Source organism: Heliconius melpomene, chromosome 16 (assembly GCF_056956725.1).
Source record: "Heliconius melpomene rosina isolate 202511_hmr_F chromosome 16, ASM5695672v1, whole genome shotgun sequence".
NCBI lineage: Eukaryota > Metazoa > Arthropoda > Insecta > Lepidoptera > Nymphalidae > Heliconius > Heliconius melpomene.
The window spans coordinates 7,645,859-7,668,687 of record NC_140404.1 but is presented as its reverse complement, the minus strand read 5'-3'; the positions used below and the strand labels follow the sequence as shown (position 1 = coordinate 7,668,687).

The window sequence follows — 22,829 nt, the reverse complement described above, 5'->3', positions numbered from 1 at the left end:
GCTTCACGCTGTACACAAGAGGGTAGGCAGAGGAAACATGGGAATCTACTGTTAAAGCACTCCGTTCCCTACTTTCCACTAAATTCTGGAGATATCGCATGTTGAGTGGGGAACTTAACGACGTGCGTTGTCCAGTTTGTTACCAGAGCGACGAAATTAAAATATAGGTGGTAAAAACAAGCTTTGTTGTTTGTGTTGCCAAATCGGGACAAATAATATTAAAATAATTTAAATAAAAATATTTTTCTTAATAGATATCGAATGTATGGTTATACGTTCGATGCATCACGCGTATTGTAAGACATTTCCTAAATGTATCCAGATACCGTCCGATCCACAGTATTTAGATTAAAATTTCAAATAAAACACAAAGTGAAATAAAAATACATATATTACTTTTACATCAATATTAAATTACAGCCAACGTAACTATGTAGGTTACAATAATAAAAATATACCTATATAATTTCCATTGAAACAAATAAATAATAAAAACAAGGTATTCTTCTTATTAGTAAACCTAAATCTAAAAATTATCATTGACTATAAGAAGTTTACAACTGTGGAATCCAGGTAACATTCTTTTAAACATTCCATCTATAAGTGAGGGGACATCACTCATAGTAATAGCTCTATTATGGAATTTACTTTTTTTATTCTACAATTAGTAAGAGTTGAATGTTCGAGAAGTGTGTGCCGAACTGGTACTTTTATAGGATTTTTTTGCAATTTTCCTTTAACTTTTTCCTTTAACGTTAACTTTCACTTTCGTAATAATTTTTCCTTTTATATAAGCCCTTATTGTCCATTTTTTACGGTTGCGGGCGAAGTTCACTCTTATATATTATGTATTTACTAGTAGTTGAGTCGCACACACTTCACTCACATTCGTAATAACCTAAATAAAAGAGAGTGGTATTACATTAATATTGAATAATAGATTTTTTGCGGTTATTTTTTGGCATCAAGCAAAGAATTAGAAGTAAGATTTAAGCTTTGGAATAGGCGCCAGTGAGATTTACAGATCGGTACTACAAAAAATAATAAATACAGAAAAATTAACATAATTTTACGTTTATGTAAACAACATATTTGATTTTGGTCGTAAAATTTATAAAATTAATACAAAAATAAAGTATTATGACAGTATAAGCATGTGACACAATTAATAATCTCACTGGACAAGTAAAAGTAATTAAGACTAAAGAAATATATACAACAAATTATCAAATAATTTATTGAATGAAAGACAACAACGCAAACGATAAGATACATTGTAAGAAACGGAAAAAAGCAAGTAGGTATATATGTACTCGTATGCACGAATCGAAAGAACGTGTGTAAAATTGTAAATGCCCTTCACACTATCACCCCAGATAGAACATATAAGGGAAAGAGGGAAATATATTATATATTTCGCACTACAGAAGTATGGACATAATACATGTAAATACAAAGCAAATGTTTTTATACAGACTTTTGAATTCCACGTTCTACTTAATTGAAAGAAAAATTGCATTTCAGAGACATGTCCTAATGATAAGAGATTTCATTAAGTTTATTTATAATAATAGTACAATATATCTCTTTTCGTCAGACACACTTTTTGTTTATATCTATTCTCTAATATTATATATAATATGTTACAATGTTCCCATATGTTTTTTTTTATAAATGTAAAATATTTTCAGTGGTTCCTTTTTATAATTGGTTTTCTGTTAATGTGCGTTTCGCTTTTGCATCATCAGTCTTTATCATTAATGTCGAATATGGGAAGCATTCTTTGTTCTGATAAGTTTTTAATGTAGCTTCGTGCCTACATTTGATATTTAGAATAATTCAAATATATAATGGGGTGCTTAAAAATAATTTAAAATTTTCGAAATAGTTTCTAATAATAATTAATTTGTATACGGAAACAACGTAATTAAAATTATGTCATTTGTTCGTGGCTTTAAAAATATATCTCTAAAAAGACTGATGTATAAACACTATTTGTGGTGTAAGCTAGGATGGGAAAATAAACAAAACAAACTTTTGTTTATTGTAAACGGTATATTATTATAAGTTAATATTTTTAATTCTATGTCTCAAGAAGTGGTCACCGAATACATTTACTTAAATTTTTCCAATTGATATTTTAAGTCTCTTATAAGAATGTTTGTTAAATAAACAAGCAATACACAAAACAATTAACTAAAAACGCCTTATTTGCATTGTATTTAATGTATTAAATAATAATTTATTATAGACTCTACGTAGACAACAATGTAACAGTAAATTAAAGAAAATATATTTAAATCGTATAAATGCCTTTTCCGATTAGCCGAACAAAATTTTATGTTAGACCGAAACACCCCAGACGCAGACACGCGACACCGAGAGAGAGAGAACACTTCATATTTATAAACGTCCCTTCAACTAACGCCAAACATTTGTTCTTGGCCATTCGCACCACACGTGTTATAAAATTGCAGGATTTTTCATAATTTCCTTTTCTTCTTGCACAACAACGACAATTTAATGAAATACTCACAAATTGTCTTATATTCCCGTAAAAGACGTTCGACAGATGTGCAAGTTCGTCCCTGGCCAATTTTATCCAAATCAATATATTTTATAAATATAAAAATATGTAAGGGACGTTCGTAAATACAGTCGAAGTCGGCTACCACTCACACGCACTACAGAAGTGAGAACGCGAGTCGTCAATCCCGAAGCAAAAATAAACATATAGCTATTCACAATTATGCATCCTTACATCTACTTATATTTTATAAAAAGGCATCCATTGTCAAAAACTTCCTCATGATAATTACGCAAATAAATTGAATATACACGAAAAACTACGGTACACAAGCAAAATAACATCCGATCGGCGTACGAAGGAAATGGCCACACACACTACTGGAATCGGGCTTTGTACTAATATAGGGGGTCACTACGATGAAGTATCAGTTCTTATCCAAGCTTTGGTGTTCCGTACGCGCCCGCTTTAATAAATCCCAACGTGAGCTGGTCGTGTTTCATTTGTTGGGGACTTGTATCTTCTTGGACCTGAAGTCGTATATCTTCCGGCAGAACAGCACGAGCTCGGGGGACACTGAGGGTGGTAGCTTGGTGTCGTTGGGCGCGAGCGCAGCGGGCACGTCTCCGGCCGGCAGCGCGGGCACTATTGAGGGCGCTATCGTTATACCCTCCTCTATGGCTTTTAGCCGCTTTTTATATCTGAAACAATATTAATGTTTATTTTTTTAAGATTGTTTCGATGATTGTTAGTTAGGAAGTGAATCGTGATCTAGATAAGATTTATTTGTTTACTAAAATCAAATAGATTACGGTCTGAAGTTTATCTTTGATAATTATTAGATAATTGTGTGTTTACTTTATTTAATTACATGCAGTAGTAGTAGTTTTTACTATGTTTAATAGAATTCTTAATCTGTTAACCGAATTATTCTGATAGTAAAGTAAACCTGCATATTATTTAAAACAAAAAGCCAATAACTTGAGGTTTACTTTATCCATTTACTGAACAAATATAAGTAAGAAGCACTAACCTGCAGTACTCGTTGAAGGTGAGCACGTAGCACTTGTCCTCGATGCAGGCCACGGAGTTGGCGTCGCGGTGGCGCGACGCGAACACCTCGTCGGGCGCGTCTGCCGCCTGCCGCCCCAGCTCCGTGTGCTCCGGCCGGTAGTACCACACTAGGGATACCATCATTTCTCCTGAAATATGTATACAATAAATATATAAATTATACATAAATATATATTTTGGTTAGAGGCCAGTCGTGTCGGCACAAAGTGTAACTGTAAACGCAACTGGTTGTGAGTTCAATCCCCACTCGAGGAATTGAAATATTTATTGTAAGTTTTAATACAATCATTGTTAGCTATGTACATAAAACATTTGATAATAACACAAGTATTGATAATATTTTATTGTCGGCATAATTATCTAGGCTTTATGAAAAGATAACAACAGAGATAAAACTTCATAAGAGGTATAGATAAAGTGATTCATTAATCGTAGCTTAAAATAGTGGTTAATAGCAGTGGCACTGTAGTTGCACAAGCTGTAACTTTCTTTAGTCGCTCAACAAGCAATATCTCAAATAGGAAATAGATAATAGAGAGAATTCATTGTACGTGTAACTGTACTCGTAAATTTTACCGGTAGATGTAGTATTTTACCAACCGGTAAAATAGCCAACTTAAAGGAATATATATATCTGTATCTACATAGTCACATTAATATAATATTAATACAAGTCAATATTCTAATGAAAAGATAAACGTATTATCTGACAAAATCACCACAGACAATCGTATCTGTAATGTAAATAACTAAACAAAAATATTACGAAACTATGATTACTATCATTTAAAAGGCATTACCGTCATCCGGGTTCTCCCACAGGCTGGCGATGCGCGCCACGAAGGGCTGCGCGCGCGCCTGCGACGCCCGCAGCAGCACGCAGTCGCCGCGCGCCACGCGGTCGCCGCTCGCGTGCGACATGCGCGGCCAGCAGCGCGCCGTGCGGTCCAGACGCGAGTCGTTCTGGAAATAAATGATGACGTTAATAAATGTTAGTCGACGCAGTGAGCCGTTGTGGGCTCTATTGACAGTATTCCAAGACAATACGCGGCGATGAGTTTCGCCACTCAACATACAATGTCTCGAAATTTGGGCTGCACGTCTCTAGCTATATGCAGGATAAAGACTGAAGCAATGATGGTTATAATAGTTATACATTAAGTTATACTTGTTAATAATAATTTATCTATAAATATACAGGAGATTGTACAGGCATGTAGCCAGGTATTCAAAAACAGCTTGGCTTTCGTTTGAATACGAAACACAGCCTGTTGAATGGCGTAACCCATTACCACGTGTCTCCGCAGGACATAAAAATAATTTCTTCTTCAGTTTGATGGAATCTACGATTCACAGTTTATGTTATTTGTTATCAAAATGCCACGTCGAAATGTTTATTTTTATTTCGAAATGTATTAAAATATGATAAAAAACTTACATTGAGGTACACCTTGGAGAGGTAGTGGTCGCCGTCCCACGTCCAGCCATTGCTCCACCGCGGGGGCGCCTTTAGTTGAACATCAGGAGGTGCCAGAGGTGTGGTAGGTATTCGTCGTATTCGTCGTCCGCCACTTCGTCTTCTCTTAGTTTTCCTTACGTTTAGCACTGGCGATGCACACGCATCTTCAACAACTAGCGACGCCTCGTCTGTCTTTATTACCGTCTTTTTAGATACTAGCAACTTTACAACTTTATCAGCTTTGCTTTTTTCACTATTCGTCTTTTCACTTGTCAATTTACATCGCTTCGTAGTAATTACTTCTTTGTTTTTATCTTGGTCGTCGAGATCTTTTATGTCATCTTTATCTGTAATTTCAGTCTCTACGGATGTTGTATTTTGCTTCTTCGAAGCCAGTAACTTAACCAATTTTTCAACATTTTTACTTTTGAATTCCCCGTTTACTTTTTCTGTAGTTGCCTTGCATCTTTTAGTTACGGATTTTTCTAAAGCACTATCGGTTATTGTTTCACCAATGAAAGCATTTCTTGTTAGTTTACATTCCTCTAAATCTAAACTTTTCTCTATTTTGTCATGAGGTTCATTGGTAATGTCATTTTTCTCTTTCTCAGAAGATGTTTCCAAATTACTTACCTGAATTATTGATTTCGTACATTTTGATGTTCTCACAGGTTTCAAATTATCGACCTCAGTTTTGTTCTGCAGAAAGCTCATTATACTATCTTTAATTTCAAATTTTTCATCAATATCAAGTTTCTTTCTGTCTTTTTCAGAACACAGTGGAATAAGTTTTTCATTTTTAGTCACACTTTTAAGCAGAGTTGCATGATTCGTGTCCTCTTTAATATTTAAAGTTTCGGTGGGTGTCGGTAATACTGATTTTATACTGTGTGTGACCTTCGAATCTATTTTGTCTATTTTACAAGCGTTTTTATATGCTAGCTTTTTTCCTATTAGTTGGCTGACAGCTGCTATGGTTTTTGGTCTGACCCCATTTACAGGAACATTATTTTCTACAATATTATTATTTATATTTAATGTTTTCTTTATTTGTGAAACATTTTCATTTGGCGAAAGGAATAATTCAGCAGGATTTAATTTCGTATCTGATACGTATCCTTTAGCATCTGGCCTGTCTATACTATTTTTCTTTAAAAGATTGTCTAGTAAAAGAGCACTTTTAGTTTTGGGTTTCAGACAAAGAGGGTCATCTTCATTATTTGCAGGTTCGATTAGAGCTTTCTTTGCTTTTGGCTCACTTAGAGGAGTATCAGATTTCCTCTTATGTGCTTTTTTGTCCCCAGAAGAAGTTTTCGGTGTCTTTTTAGAGCTATTTGTTTTCTTTTTTGATTCTTTTGTAACTGTTTCTACTCGCGGAGCATGTGTGTGTTCGCCTGATACTTTTCGTCGTTTTTGCAATTTTACGTGCTCACCGATACCATTTGTTTTACAACTCTCTTCTAACTGCACATCTTTCATTTCAATCTCTAATTTAGGTTTTGAATATCTCCGCTTAACTGCCTTCGCGGACTCTGTTGCATCTACTGCTTCCGTTAATGCTGTTGTACAATTGTGTTCCCTTAGTGCTTGTGTATCTGGTTTTCTTGCTGTTGCGTATGTGGGCCCTTCATTTTCTTTTTTGACGTCAACTAAGGGTGTTGATCTTTCGTCAGACGAAGAGAGATCGATGGGAGCGCACACAGGCGGTGATATTGCCAGCACATCATCGTCTGTATCGTTAATGACCACTGGTTGTTGAGGTGATAAGAGAAGGCCAGTGTCATCGCCTGCCAGAGATCGCCTGGCCATGGCTTTGCCGAGTCTTGCTCGTCTTTGTGGTGGTTGAGGGGCGCACGCTCCTCTGGCTGGGGAAGGGGGACCTACAGCTTCAGGTCCGGGGATGTCAGCGTTCATACGAATATTGTCTCTGACATCGAATATTTCACGCTTTGGAGATGCACCGCCGATGGTGGGCAGCGGACACGGGTGGGGGGCGTCGGCTGCTGTCGGCGGCTCGGGTGGTTCAGGCTCGAGTGGTGGATCCTGTAATGGGAAATATTGTATATCGGTATAGATACTTACTGGAAAATTATAATATATGAAAAGAGTAGAAATTACAAAGAATCCATGTTATCAGCTTTACGCTGTGTCCTGTATATAGCGGGTTAGGCAGAGGGAACATGGTTTTAAGATACTTCGTTACCCAATTTCTGCCAAATTCTGTAGGCATTGCGTGTTGATGGGCGGAACTCAACGCTGCGCTTTGCCTTGACACTAGAACGAAGAAACGAAAATATTCAACATTTCATTACCTCGAGTGGGAATCTAACCCACAACCAGTCCTGTTTACAGTAACACGTTTGTGCATCTGCGCCACGACTGGTCTATGTTATTGTAATGTCTATTACACATTAATCAGCATCCGTGCCTTTCGTTCGGAGGTTTTTGATTTAGTTATATAATACGAGCCTAATATTTTAAGAGTATTTCTGAGATAGTAACTTAGGAGGGGAGACGTACCTTCCCGCTGCCGTGCGTGTCGGCGGCGTGGTCGAGCGCGGCCGCCCGCACCTTCGCTCGGAAGGCGGCCCCGGGCGGCGCGAGGGCCGAAGGGACGTCCGGGCCGCCACCAGCTGGGGCTTTACCAGTAGCGGGCCCAATATGGACGTTTTTTGGACACGCGTTTAATGGGCACGGGCATCCTCGATACTCTGTGGGATTAGTTGGTTAAGTGTTTAGATGACTTCACTTCAAACAGTCTGTCTAGTAGAAATAAAGTATTATTCTTATTTTCGAATTAGTATTTCTGTCATTTACATTTATTCTTGCAAGTTAAATATTTAATTAGTTTAGCAAATATACTACGAAAATAATAATTTAGACTTAGACCTATATAGGCAATTGGTAAATGATTTTTCTTAAAAAATAAGATAATTATACAATATATATTACAAGTAAGTATTTCACATACTAACCTACGTATGGTATCCTTTGAGGTGAATGTTGATAGCACGGTGGTGTTCCGTAATACTGGGGTGGCGGGTAAGGATCGCCAGCTACGCTCACCATCTGTAAATCAATTATAATGTTATAATTCATTCAAAATTAATGAATTAAATTACAAATGTAAAATATTTATTTTGATAGGGTATTATTATACTTCTTTAGAATTCTACGTGATTTTATTTAGCAGCATTTTATTAGAATTTCATTTCTAATCGTATGTACGTCTACTTATACATATTACTTAAGAAAAAAAATTACAAATTTTTAACAAGTTCTGAATATTTTTTAAAATTCATTTAAGATAATGTTTATGCTTAAAATATACAAAATGCAATGTGTAATATTTTACACTAGCAACATTGTATATAATCATCATTTTATAATTCAAATAATAAGGGAATTCAATACTATAATTGAACCGTGTCACTGCTTGTTTTATTATATACATATTTAAACCAATACTGTAACAAATGCGATAGAATATACATCATTAAAAAACACTATGTTTTTTCTATAATTAATACGAATAAATAGAGAAAATAAGCTTACCTGTGCATCAGGTTGCGGAGGTCCCATATGATAGGGTCCTGGGGGTCTATAATACCGCCCGTAGCAAAGCTCCGCTTGGTAATAAGGCGGCCCGTACTGTGGTACCTAGATAACAAAATTAACAACGTTATTTAAACAAATAAAATTGAAAATTAGTTATTAGTACTTTAATAATTGTGTACAATATTAAAATAATAATGAAGAATACATTTACTATATGTGAATATTCTCGTAGATTTCTGGTATTTTTTGCGTAATTTAAACGTGATGTACAATCTAACAGCAAATTAGTATATCCGTTTCAAGGACTTTTATTTATTCAAAATAATAAGATGTTGATTATATTGCGTTTCTTGATATATTTAATGAGATGTAATGTTAAAATATTGTTTATTCATGTAAATTTACTAGTATTATTTATATTATAGTTATGGGACGCGTGCTAAAATCGTTTTAAACTTCCATAAAATGATACTTTATTAATATTTCAATCGTTTTTTTTTCAGCTGAAGCTATATCCCACTTGTAGCAGAGTAGATAAAGAGAGCCTATTGTTAAGACACTCCGCTCCTCACTTTCTGAATTTTGGAGAAAAACCTTGGAGCGAAACTCAATTCACCGAATTGAATAAAATTCACTGGAATAAAATATTTATGTAATTAAAAAAATATTTCCTCGAGTCGGAATTGATTGCACAATCCGTTGCGTTTACAATGACAAGCCAAAACAAGAAAGTAAGAAGGCAGAGCGCGGCATTAAGTCCCGCCACTCAACACCCAACGGCGGAACACGGCGGCCAGAAATCGGCGAAAAATAAAAAAACTGGGTATTTCAACAGTAGGTTCCCTCTACTCTACCCTGGGGGTATAGGCTATACACGGGATACAGCGTGAACCTAAAATAAAATAAATAATAACTCACAGGTGGATGCGGCGCATGATAGTGGTGCGGCGGGGGGTGGTACCTGGCGAGCGCTCGCTCTGCATCTGCGCTGGTCTCCTTTATCAATGGCCCCGCCGGCTGATAGTATCCTGTTGACAAGGAAACATTTGTATGAATACAATGTTTATAGGTTTATTTCCTAATTCATCTATTATTATAAATAGGAAAATGAATATTTTGAACTTTACGACTTAACTAGTGGGCCCGTGCGGGGCTACGCCCGAAACCGCATCAAAATCGGTTAAGCCGCTCCTGAGATTACTGATAACAAACGCATAGACAAACAGACAATTTTTTTAAAAATCATTGTTTTGAGTTCTATTACGTTAATAAAGGTTTCCGCAATAACATTTTTTTTTAATATTTTCCAAGTACGGACACCGACCTTCTTACGATTTTATTATAAATACGTATAGATATTATCTTATATCAACGGTAATGATAATAATTGAATATAAATTACCTGACTTTAAAATAATAAACAATAAAGAAGTAAAATTGTATAAAACAAATTTTAAACTCAAAAAAAATTAAATGTAGAAAAGTTTGATCTAATGTTTTTATTCACATTTAGATGATCTATAAATATTTAATTTCATTTAATACGCATCTTAATGGCATCTTAAGTAAACATAGTTTTTAAGTGATATTCATATAATTAATTGTCTAAGAACATCTATGCACTCGTTATAAAAACTTTACATTTTCCTTAATAAGAATTGTAGGTAATTAACATTACGACCAATTAAGTTTACAACTGTGAGTATATTAGGTATAAAAAACACCGTTATGATCCCATACTTCGCCTTAACTCCTAGACTGTAGTAACAGAAAATTTCGCGACCTCATTCCATATATTTAATGACATTTAAAATTCATATAAAAAAATCTGCTTCACGCTGAATCCCGCATAAAGCAGGTAGAGCAGCGTGTTGAGTGCGATTCAACGCTAGACCTTTTTGTCTAGAGCGGAAAAATAAAAGAAATAAGCAATAATTCATTCCCGCGAATGGAATCCAATTCACAACCGTCGCATAACAATCACACCTTTGTTCCGCTGCGCCACGCCTTGATATTGGTGAGTATTTATAGAGTACTACAATCAATTAGGTTTAAACCTATCTATAATGTTTGTCCGTTATCTTTATCCTTATCTATTCTATAGGGCAATTTATCTATAGCATGGCCTATCCACAGTTAATTCATGCTAATTGACCCGGCATATGCTGACAGCCACTCGTTATATGAAATATAATGTCCATTTCATATTCGTTATATTCCTCGCCGATGTTTTCATTTGGACTATTAAACCACGTTTTAATATTAAAATTGATTCACATATGTTTATAAATATCACGATTTTAAATTGATATATGAATATTAATTTTAAAAATTGATTGAGGACAAGCGTACAACTCTAAATGCGACGGGTTGCGGGTTCGATTTCCATTTGATGTAATGAAATATTTCGTATTTTCATTTCCTCGCTCTGGTAATGAGGTACTGAGTTCGGCAGCTCAACATTGATTATTGAAATCTCTTCATAATCTTTATATTTTTGTTTTTTATATTTATGTTTAAATTTCGTAATATTATGTAGTCTATCCAATTATAGGTATACAAGTTAATTTCTATTTTAAAAACAGCATAGCAAATTAAAACATGAAATTAAAAAATAATATATGAGAAATTAGAACAGCTGAAAATAAAAGACTTGTGGTTAAATGATATCAGTGTTTTATTGGTTTTACTTAGTAAATATTATGTAAATATTACATAAATAGTAAGTTTATTTTCATTCTATTGACAAAATGAAGAATAATAAATATACAATGATGAGTAGATAAATTTACAATAAATATTTGCTTAAGAGACATACAAGTATTGTTATTTTATTTTATTTAAGAAATATGACTTCAGTGTTAAGTACTAGAAGAATATTTAGTAGTATTTAGAATAATTTTATAAATCGTATAGAAATGTGATCATATTAGAAGGATTTTGAAGATTTCTCGGATTTGCAAACCGTTCAAAAACGTAAAATAGTATATTTGGAACATGCTAACATCGCCGATACAAACTATTGTAAATTATAATGATGGGAAAAGTTTCTGGAAGTAACAGAAGAAAGTCATAGTTGATAGCGGTCAAGAAGAATTGGAAGTATCGCGCTAGTATATTGTAATTTTTAAATAATATTTCTAGAAGTAAAAAATATAACTTCAAATAAAATAAATACTCGTTTGGTTATAATAGAATAAATAAGAATACTTTACAAATAATATTTTTTTACATTAATAATATACTTTCAGTATTTAAGTTTTGAGGGCGGATGCGGTCACCCGCGTCCGTTTGTATTGCGACGAATGTTCTAAAAACAATGGTACGGTGGTCAAAAATACATCGGCCTATTTGTTTTATTGTTCGTTTTTGCTATACTTTTTCGTAAAGGCATGCTTTTATCAGTATCTCTGTGGCCTGTGGCCATATTAGCACAATCGTGTGAATGTTAAAACAACAGGTTTTGGGTTCGATTTCTAATTGAGGAAAATATTTGATTTTTTCATATCTTCACTCTGGTGTCGAGGCAAATCGCGGCGTTGAGTTTCGCCACCCAATTATGCTATGCCTCCAGATTCGGCGGAAAATGGAATTTCTTAACACTAGTTTCCCTCTGGCTACCTTGCTGTAAGCAGGTTACAGCGTGAAGCAAACATAAACTGTATTATTTTTGTAAGCACGTTTTAAATATCCATATGTATATATTTCAGATGCTCATTCAACTGGAAATTATTTCTTGACTGACCTTATATAGGAGCATACGTTTTTTACATCACTATATGTAAGTATATAGGTATTTATAAACGTTAGCCATTGAAAAATGTAATAAATAAATATTTTTCCTTGTAAAAATATTATGGAACGGACGGTGTTTTTATACATTATTTACACTATTCAATTAGAACTCGATTACAGTAAATACAAATTTAAATAGTTTGCTAAAAAAATTCCATGTTTATGGAAATTTATAATTTATTTTAATTTGCATATATATTGTTAAGTTAAATTCTATTTGTAAAAACACCAAATTACATACGTTTTGCCGAAGCGTGTGACTGTAAAAGCGATAGATTGTGGATTCGATTCCCACTCCAGACAATGAATTATTTAATATTTTCGTTACTTCGCTTTAGCTCGAGGCAAAGCACGACGTTGAATTCCGCCACTGAAGAGGTCAACGCAATGCCCCCAAAATTCAGTGAAGCATGGGGAACGGAGTGTTTTAACATTAGGTTCCTTCTGCCTACCCTGCAGTGTCCGGGATACAGTGCGAAGCCAAAAAAAAAAGATTAGTACTAATATTAAATCACATATTAAATTCATAGCAATTTGCATCTCTTATGAGAATAGCCCAGCTATATTTGCGGGATAAGTTTAAAATACTATGAAAGATATTAAAGCATGACCTACCACTACCACGCTGCTCCACTTTGTATGAAAAGGCGCTATAGAATATCCTTGATGAGGAGTTCTAAAGACTTTCTTACGCTGTATGGAACTGGAATACATTTTTAATCTTTCTATTAGGTTTTCGAAAGAATGTTTAATGTACATTTTGTATAAAAGATTTTGTTAAAGTTAGCTTTTTGGTAATAATATGCATATATTTTATATGTACTTTTACAAATTATATATTATAAATTCAATCGATGTAATTAAAGATAGACAGAGGGAGTCTAGTGTTAAAACACTCCGCTCACTACGTTCCGTCGAATTTTGGAGGCATAGTTAAGTGGCGTATTTGATCATGGCCAATATGTAGGTATATATTTTATTTAATAATAGTGTAATTTAGAAATACACAGATTATTAGTTTTATTTAAAAATATACTCAATTTAAATGGAATGATACTTACAATGTATTTGCATATTTTTATAATTTTAGTTTACTAAGTTGCTCTAGATTATTAATTATATTATGGACATAGCTGGTTTTACACTAATTCGAAGGTTGTAACCTCGTTACTATTAAATATAAGTAATTGAGAGGCCAAATCAAAACAATATTATACATATATGCATATATTTTATTATCAAAAATTTTAATTTACGCGCTAATTTAGGTTTTTTAATTAATTGTTAATATTAAACTATATATTGCTTGGGCTAGTACTAGGTGTTATTTCCGTTAAATATTAGATAACCCGTTAAGATCCGTTTTGTCAAGTGGCGAAAATTCGACAGAATTTATATCAATTATAAAATGGCAGTATTTAGTAGTAGATTTCTTATATCAATTTTACGTAAGATTATTTTACTATATTTTTTCAAATAACTTACATGAGAACATAACGTTCTTAAATAAATAAATACAATTGTTTTTAATATGTAAATATTTTTTAGGTTCATGCTACAGCTAGCACATAACAGGGTAAGCAGAGGGTATCTGGGAACCTAGTGTTAAATACTCTGTTCCCATTAAGACTTTCGTTTTCCACTTTTCGCCGATCTCTTAAGATTGAGCGAAGGAACTCAATGCCGCGCTTCGCCTCGCCGCCATGTAAATATTAAATAGTTCATTCTTCCAAGTGAGAATCGAACCCACTTCTACTATATCTATACAGAACGATATCTGATAATTATAATTTTATTTTGAATAGTTTGTTGTTAATTCTTTATTAAACTCCGATTGAAAATACTTTCTTTCTTAAATAAATAACTTATAACAACTAAATTATAAGGAAGAACAGTTATTATTTCGCTCAGCACTAGCGACCGTTAAGTAAACGGCAAAAATGCACGAGCCTAAGCTGGGATTGCAACTGTCCGAGTTATTAGTTAAGTTAAACATTATTAGCACGAGTATAAAGTTAACTTAGTACGTTTGTACGGAGTTAGTAAATATAATGTTGTGCTTTTCGAATAATGAAGTTTGTCTTTGCATTTGAGGAGTAAGTCTATGGCTATTTTGTTATTAATTGCTGTTATTTTATATTAATAATAATGTTTTTTTAAATTATTGACATAATTAGTTGGGTAATAATTAAATTAAAATAACGATACACAGAGAAATTACGGCGTTGTCTACCACTACTTAACACGCAATGCTTAAAAAATTCGGCGGAAAGTGGGAAACGAAAGTATCTAAATAGGGAACACAGCATATTAAGGTTCCCAGGTTCCCTCTGACTACCCTATTGCGAAATACAGCAAAATATAATAATGTAAACAAATCCGAGAACAATCTATAGTTAAGTTATAAGTCTATTAATATGTATTCAGCTCAGCTTGATTTACCTACACTTATGTATATTTAAAAAGGTCAATTGTAAATAAATCTTAAAGTTTAAAGGTAAGTGAGTTTATTACAGACAGTGTACACGCGACAAGTTATTTATTACTGTACTAGCTAAAAATAAACTTTATATCTCTTCAATGTGGTACTATAATTGCTAATTACTTTTTAATGTCATTTTAATTTTAAAAAATCCTAAATAAATCTTAACTATAATCTACTAGTGGACCCGAGCGCGGCTACGCCCGCTTGAACTATACGAGTATTTATGAAATTATTTTCCGTTCTCAATAGAGATGCGTTAAGCAAGCTCATTTTGGATGACGTTTTCTAACAACAAACTTTGCAAATCGTTGCTTACGGTTGACGGTTGTTAATTATTAATAATGGCGGAATAAATATCATGTCAAATTAATAAGTATTTTAATATATTAGTATAAATCGACAATATTAGAAAAGAAAGTATCCTATATTCATCCCGAGACCCTGAAGTATCTCTATATGAGTATTTTATTACAATTAAATTAGCGGTTTGGCCCTGATTGCGTAAAAGACAGACAGACAAAGTTACTTTCGAATTTATAATATAGGTATGGATATCAATAACATCTACATATTATTATAGGTACGTTTATTTTGTTCTCTATTAAAAAGCAGTAGCGAGAATTGCATAGGGCTAAAGACGTGCTATACTAACATTCTTTAGGTATTTCTAGGTTTTATATGCCAAAGAAATGACTAAGACCTCGTCATCCATCCTCCTGACCTGCCTTTACTAATGGTATAGTTATGTGCTTTTATATAGGTATAGGACTCTTTTTATAATAAGTTACGCGAAAATAAAAAAATAAACTTTACGTACGATAACCTATTATTACCTACTTGACAAACGATTTCCTAGTTAAACATCTGCTCGAAATTAAATGCCATACTATAATTGAACAGACATAGCAAGTACATCATATGACATATCGCTAATTACAATTACAGTTTTAGGGTTCCGTACTTCAAAAGGTAAACACGGAACCCTTATAGGATCATTTTATTGTTTGTCTGTCCGTCTGTCCAGATCATTTATTTCGAGATCGAAATATTAAGCATAATATTTATACCAAATTTTCAGAGCTATGGTTCCGTGGAACAGAAAATATCAACTTGGCACAAAGTAAGTTACAAAAGAAATAAAGGTAACTAAAAAGTAAAAATTTATAGATATTTAATACGAAAAAATCATTACAAACATGAAATAAGTATTTGTAGCTCATTTCATACAAAATAAATGCGTATGCCCGCAAACAGAATTTTTTAAATTTTTACAAGCTTTTATTTTGCAGTTAATACAAAACCAGTTTTTTATTTGTAATAAAGTACAAATAATAAAAAAAATATAAATTTAATTCAATTAAATTTGAATATAAAACTAATGGTCACAACAAGTTTGTTAAGGTAACTTTCTCAAATTGTTAACGACGACTAATTATGAATGTGGATACCTACAGGGGACCTTTGCAGGTCGGTGAAAGTGAGGTAACAAAATGTTGGGGCCCTTATTTGTGTTTGTAGGAACCGCATTCATGAATGTATAGCTCATTGAAATTATCTAAATACGTTGAGGAAGAAGTTAGAATTAAGTAATTGTGTAATTTTGACCAGCTTTACAAAGGGAACCTATTGTTCAAAATGGAACTTAGAGTTAAGACACTCCGTTCTTTATTTTTTAGCCGAATTCTATTCTTATTTTTTTGATAGAACATTTTTATACACGAGTGTTTTAAAGCAGGGTTAACATACATTAGTAATGAAAACTTACTATATTTATTAAAAATACAAAAAAAAAAAATCTAATGTATTCATCCATCCATCCATCAGCCTTTCAACGTCCACTGTTGGACATAGGCCTCCCCTAATTCTCGCCACTCCGTCCGGTCCTGCGCCCTTTGAATCCAGCGGATTCCCGATTCTAATGTATAACTAATAATATTAGAAACCTCGTGATTTATTACTATAACAATGTAAAAATGTATAGAATACATAAATTTCCAACAAAACAAAGTTAATTTCCTTACTATTGCTTTAAGTAGCCGCCGCTGCCGGTCTACATGGACTAATGACGTTGGTATTAAAATTTATTATGTCCATAAATTGCATATTGAAGAAGCTACAACTAAGACACCAGTTAAAGTACTGTAATTACTTAGCTATATTTTAATATGCCATAGTTGTTACATTTTCTTTAAAATGTTTAAATTGTTATAGATTTTACTGGTTTATTGGAAATTCGTGATTATACCTATGTTTATTTTTTTATCTTCGTACATCGTTAGTATATTTAGGTTTTCTCCTCTTTAAGAGAAGGCGGAGTGAAAAAGTTATGATAGGTTGTCCCTTTATCTATCTCAATTGTTTACTTCAGAGACTTTGTAAGAAACATTGCGTGCTGCGTGGTGGAAAAGGGAAGCTAAAGGAAGTTTGCATTTACATTTTTATTTACACTATCTCCTAATATAGAAAAGCAGCAGTATAACATGAATGAACCTTTAAATAAAAATACTTTTGTAATAATAGCCTATAACATTTAAGCAAAAAATTAAATATCGAGTATGTGTATATTTAGAAAACCATAAATAATTATAACTGTATCATTAAGTTCCACTAGAACACGCTCAATTATACCATTTCTTAAATTATATTACGATTCGTATGACGCTTATAGCCAATAACTCAGCTTTTTCAACGCATAAATATCGATACAAAATAAAAATAGGCTACATTTCTCTTGTAAACAGCTACTGCTGCTCTAGTGAGCGAGTCCAAAAAGTAGAAAAAAACACATTTGAGTTGCAAAACACGGCCTAAAAGAAGCTGGTGGTTCTCCTTGAGCCTGCATCGCAGCTGCTCGACTTCTTAAGGGCTGTTTTTAAAACCGCTTTTTGCACTTATTTATTTATTTACCGGTTTTATTGTATCGATCCTATAGATCGATTGCGGTGATATTTTAGCAGCCCCGACGCGTCATTGTGCCCCACTGAAGCGTTCTGGCTTTTTACATTTATTGCTCTATATCTTTGTCGAGACGAATGCTTTCACACGAAATAAACTTATTCTCGACAAGATCCAAAAACCAGTAAATGTATCAAGAACTTGTTTTTTATTTTGTCAGTTATGTATTACGAATCGGATTATTAATAATTGTTAATATATGTACATATATGAATGTAACGTATTTACTCGTGACTGTATGCGATGGTTATCTGTTCAATTTCTACAAACATATGAAAGAAAAGCAAGCAAAAGAATAAAAGAAAGTCTTTTACTAAAAATAATGTCAATAAATAAAAGAGCCTTTTCACGTTGATTTATTTCTGAATAAGCTTTTAAACTTTATAATAAATGGGATTATGGCATGGCTTCACTTAAATAAATAGCAGTTGTATAATACGCATGTTTACTTTTATCGGGAAAGATAATACTTTTATATCGCTTCATGTCAAAGGATTTTTTTTCATTTATTTCTTTTTTAATAATGTCAAAATTTGATCGTTTCAGTTAATCTTTTCTACATTAAGTTTTTAGGAACTATAAAATAAGTTATTTTCCCCCCTTTTTATTTCAAATGTGATAAGCGCTTAATTAAGCTTAAAGCGTGAAATATAAAATATAAATATAACTTACAATAAACGACACGCAAATTTATAGTTTATTTTAATTTTATTTGAAACGTAAAAACATAAAATTTTATAGACAAATTGTTCGGTACTAAAACTAATTAACAGTAAGTCAATATAATAACTAAAATAGATATTAAAAAAAAAAACACTTTTAATCTTCACATACAAATCGATAAATGAAAAATAGCTAAAATTAATATAAATATATTAAAATCCACATATGTTAACTAAAACATATCTAAATTACATAAAAATCGAGCAGCTAATATGCCGCATAATCGACCAACAAACAGCGAGACCGGTTACGGTTAACCGTTCAATTAGCAACGTGTAGCGTGCCATTACAGTTGCCGCGAACTGCGCAAAAATCAAAAATTCACATTAAATTTCTAATATAACAAAAAAAAAGCCTTTCGAAAATACAGTATCAAAGATACTAGAGGAAGGTCACGTAAAAAGCATGAGGACCTCTCGAAAGAGATATGCAGAGAGAGATCCGCTGGGATACATCTAAAAAAGTCAAAAGGCATAAAGTTTTGACTGTAACGCGACAGTTGTGGGTTCGATCCCTACTCGAGGAAGTGAAATATTTATTTATTTATATTTCCATTTCTTCGTTCTGGTGTCAAGGCAAAGCGCGGCGTTAAGTTCCACCACTCAACACTCAATGCCTTCAGAATTCGGCAGAAGTGGGGAACGGAGTGTCTCAACACTGGGTTCCCTCTGCCTACCCTGCTGTGTGCGGGATACAGCGTGAATCAGATTTTTTTTAATAATATAACAGCACAGCAACAAACACGTATAAAATTTGCACCAGTTGCTTTCATTCAGGTTTCATTCAATCAATTATCATTGCAGGGGCAGAATAGATACGAAATGCAGTTAGTTTGGGCACACTGCTACATTGTTTGGAAATTTCATGAAACTTGATCCATCCATTCGAGTCCTCAGGCGGTAGGTAGTGGATAATACAATAATTTATGTCTAAGACCTATCTTAACTCAATTCTAACTCAGTTGAGTGTAATTTTGCTACTATGTATTTGATAATATTAGTCTTAAAGATATTTACGGTATAGTACTTATCTACTTACTTTAGTAAATTTGAAAATTGTTTTAGTAACATTTTTATATTTGTAAAGTGAGATGAGTAAACCTCCTTCCTCACCTCGCTTAGACAAAACTTGCTGTAAGATATCGTTATCCAGGTGTTTAAAGTGCAAGTAATCAAAAATATTTGATTAAAATCTAACTACACTATCACTCCGTTCTCTACTCTCTTACAAACATAAAATTTCCGCTGGTATCGAACCCGTAACCACCTTGTTCTAAATGTTTCATAATATAAAATAGTTAGTATAAATTAAATATAAAATACACAATAACTGTTTGATAACATAAACCCCGTTGTTATCGTCCCACACGCCCTAGTCTATACTGTATTTCAAATGTAAGTAAGTACCCTATACCAGTGCATCACTTAACTATCCCTCGTATTACTAAAATATAGTATACTTCAAATAAAAAAGACTATTCGCTACAATGATACATTTTAATTGTATTTTATATTTAAAATATGCCTCGCTAAATAAGTCTAAGAGATTTACTAAGAAAATTATATATAAACTAGTAACCAAAGGATTTTTTTAATGTGAAATAAAAACTAAACAAAACCAGCTATATTATCAATATTATCAACCTTAAATAAACATTTAAAAGTATCAAAATTAAAAGTACCAAGATAATTTCAGTAAGGTTCAGTTGTTCTCGAGATTTAGCGAGACTAACGAACAGGTAGGAAAAAACTATGTTCTACAAAAAAATAAGTTCATCAGTATGCAAAGCAAGATATTTAAATAAAAAAAGATTTTATATCAAACTAGCGACCCGTTCGCGGTTACACCCGCGTGAATTATGTTATTATTAATTTCTGTCTCCATGACTACGGCCTAGTGACGTCTATGCAAAATTTGACACTCCTAGCATTTGTAGTAACGAAGTTTCATACAAACTTTCGACCCCAAAAACAACCCCTTAGAAGCCGAATATTGCAAATTCCCGTCTTAGCGAGCACCTATGTCCTATAAGTAACTCCTATGCAAAATTTGAGATTCCTAGCACATGTAGTTTCTGAGATTTCGTGATGAGTGAGTGACCTTTCGATTTTATATATATAGATAAAAAAAGCAGTAGCATAACCAATAATCTGGAGAAGCAAACGGTGCCAAGTTATAACCGAAACATAGATTCGTAACGGTAATTCGTGTGGTAAGTTAATGTGCGGACCACCAGCATTGACAACGCTGTAACTAATCGTAAAAATCTTTTGTATTAGTACTCTCTCTTATTACACAAGCAAAGGTGTTCGTGTAATAAAAACTCTTAAGTGTATTAGTAAAAGCATTTATTTAAAAACACTAAATTGTGAATAATTTACATTGGTGTAGGCGCCAGTAGTAATAGCCTGTTGTGGGCTTATGGGTCCCACTGGAAATAATGAATATTTATAATATATTCATTTCTTTGCTCTGGTGTCGAGGCAAAGAGAGGCGTTGAGTTCCACCAATCAACATGTAATGGTTCCAGAATTCGGAGGAAAGTTGGGAACGGAAGTGTCTTAATGGGAACGGAGTGTCTTAATAGTAGGTTCCCAGGTTGTGTGAAGCTAAAAAAACCAACTAAATTATACTTCACTATTTCATCATTTGCGATGCAATTAATTGTTATTTGTACGTTAATATTACCGAGATATATTACAAAAACTAATATTTAACCGTGAAAATTAACTTTAATAACCAGCGTGAAAAGTTTATTGGTATAACAGTTAGGAGCGATTTACGAATCACGTTATCATTATTTTTTTTAATGTTTAAGATGTGAGGAAAAGAATAAAAGAAATAACAAACACCAGTAGTAATACCGAATTCTGGAGGCATTGCGTGTTGAGTGGCGGAACTTAACGCCGCGCTTTTAAGCTTTGGACCAACTTCATTAAATAGATATAACAAGTTGTCTCTTACAAAATTACAACGATGTCGACACTTGTCACAGAATATGGCTATTGACTACTTTTCAAGTAGACAGTGCTTTTAAACTTTGCAATGGCACTACTCGGTTACTTTAGAGTTAGACTGTCAATGGCGTACTTTTCTCTTTAATCACGAATGTTGAATGAAAATAACAAAACGTTGCTAGGCAACGGAAGCAACATAAATACTGCTGTCTAGACTGTCAATTTTTTCACGATGACTTTTTAAAAAAATTCTACTCTACATATGAGATAGCAAGTGCTGCACACTGAGATATTATTTTAGCGCACTTACGTTTTATTTTTAGTTTCATTACTGATATGGAATGAATTTAGAAAATTAAACCTCGCTGAAAGCTCTCTGTGATGTTAAAAATTATATAAATTTTAAATATTTTCTGAACTTACTTTTAGGGTTTTCAATTTATAATAAGATTTTATAATTTTGTAGATACAGGTTCACCATTCGATAAAAAATGCTGTACACATGATAATGATTATAAAAACGCAATTGTATGAATATATAAGTAACACAATCACGAAGGTGCATCACGGATGTTAATAAAAAACAGCACTATATTTAACATACTATATAAATAGTATGTGTCTATACTGTTAGAACTAGATATAGCCACAAAGTAAATACTTATATGTAAAGAGTAATACTATATTAAATGAATGAAATTATGATTTTTCTTTGTTATTTTCTTTAGGTATTATTTAAAATAGTTTATATATTTGTTTGTTGGCATAAAATCGACTATCTGATCTTCTTCGTAAGATAAACTATCAACTATAATTGAATTTAATAAGATATCATATGTTTTTTAAATTGATTACATATATGATTGATGTTATTTTATATACAATAATAAACTCTTACATTAGATATAGTACGAAATATTGTGAATATAACAGAAAATGGAAAAAAACAAATATAAACTAGAATAAAAAAAAATGTTTTCACATTACATATTTTATAAATTGTGAAATGTATAAAATATAACAGATTATTTAAAAAATATACAGTTTTATCGTTTATTTTCTTCTATAAAATATAATGATAATTACGTTACCCACAATAAATATTTATAAGCCATCGAAATAGACTTTCAACCCACTTTTGCTCTTAATTTATTTTCACAGATCATGTAGGAGTCACGTAAAAAATAATAGGCCACCTAAATATGAATAAATATAGCGAAAATTCGGAGGCCGGGTTTCTGCCAGAGTCAATGGCCTCAGGTGACGTAATCGAAATAATGATTCGCTCACAGCGTT

The 22,829-nt window shown here is 32.8% G+C and overlaps 1 protein-coding gene across 2 annotated transcripts in view; it reads right to left on the bottom strand.

Moving 5' to 3' along the window:
* Positions 1-373: 373 nt before the first annotated feature.
* Hers (Histone gene-specific Epigenetic Repressor in late S phase) overlaps positions 374-22,829 on the bottom strand; it is a 179,192-nt gene continuing 156,736 nt past the window's right edge. For both annotated transcript variants that reach the window (XM_085199278.1, XM_085199279.1), the window contains 8 exons: positions 9,537-9,646; positions 8,616-8,720; positions 8,036-8,129; positions 7,581-7,771; positions 5,040-7,103; positions 4,402-4,564; positions 3,561-3,729; positions 374-3,228 (listed from right to left, as the gene is read on the bottom strand). In XM_085199278.1, the coding sequence (XP_085055404.1) occupies positions 3,027-3,228; positions 3,561-3,729; positions 4,402-4,564; positions 5,040-7,103; positions 7,581-7,771; positions 8,036-8,129; positions 8,616-8,720; positions 9,537-9,646 (3,098 nt within the window). In that variant the 3' untranslated portion in view covers positions 374-3,026. The remainder of the gene's footprint in view (positions 3,229-3,560; positions 3,730-4,401; positions 4,565-5,039; positions 7,104-7,580; positions 7,772-8,035; positions 8,130-8,615; positions 8,721-9,536; positions 9,647-22,829) is intronic.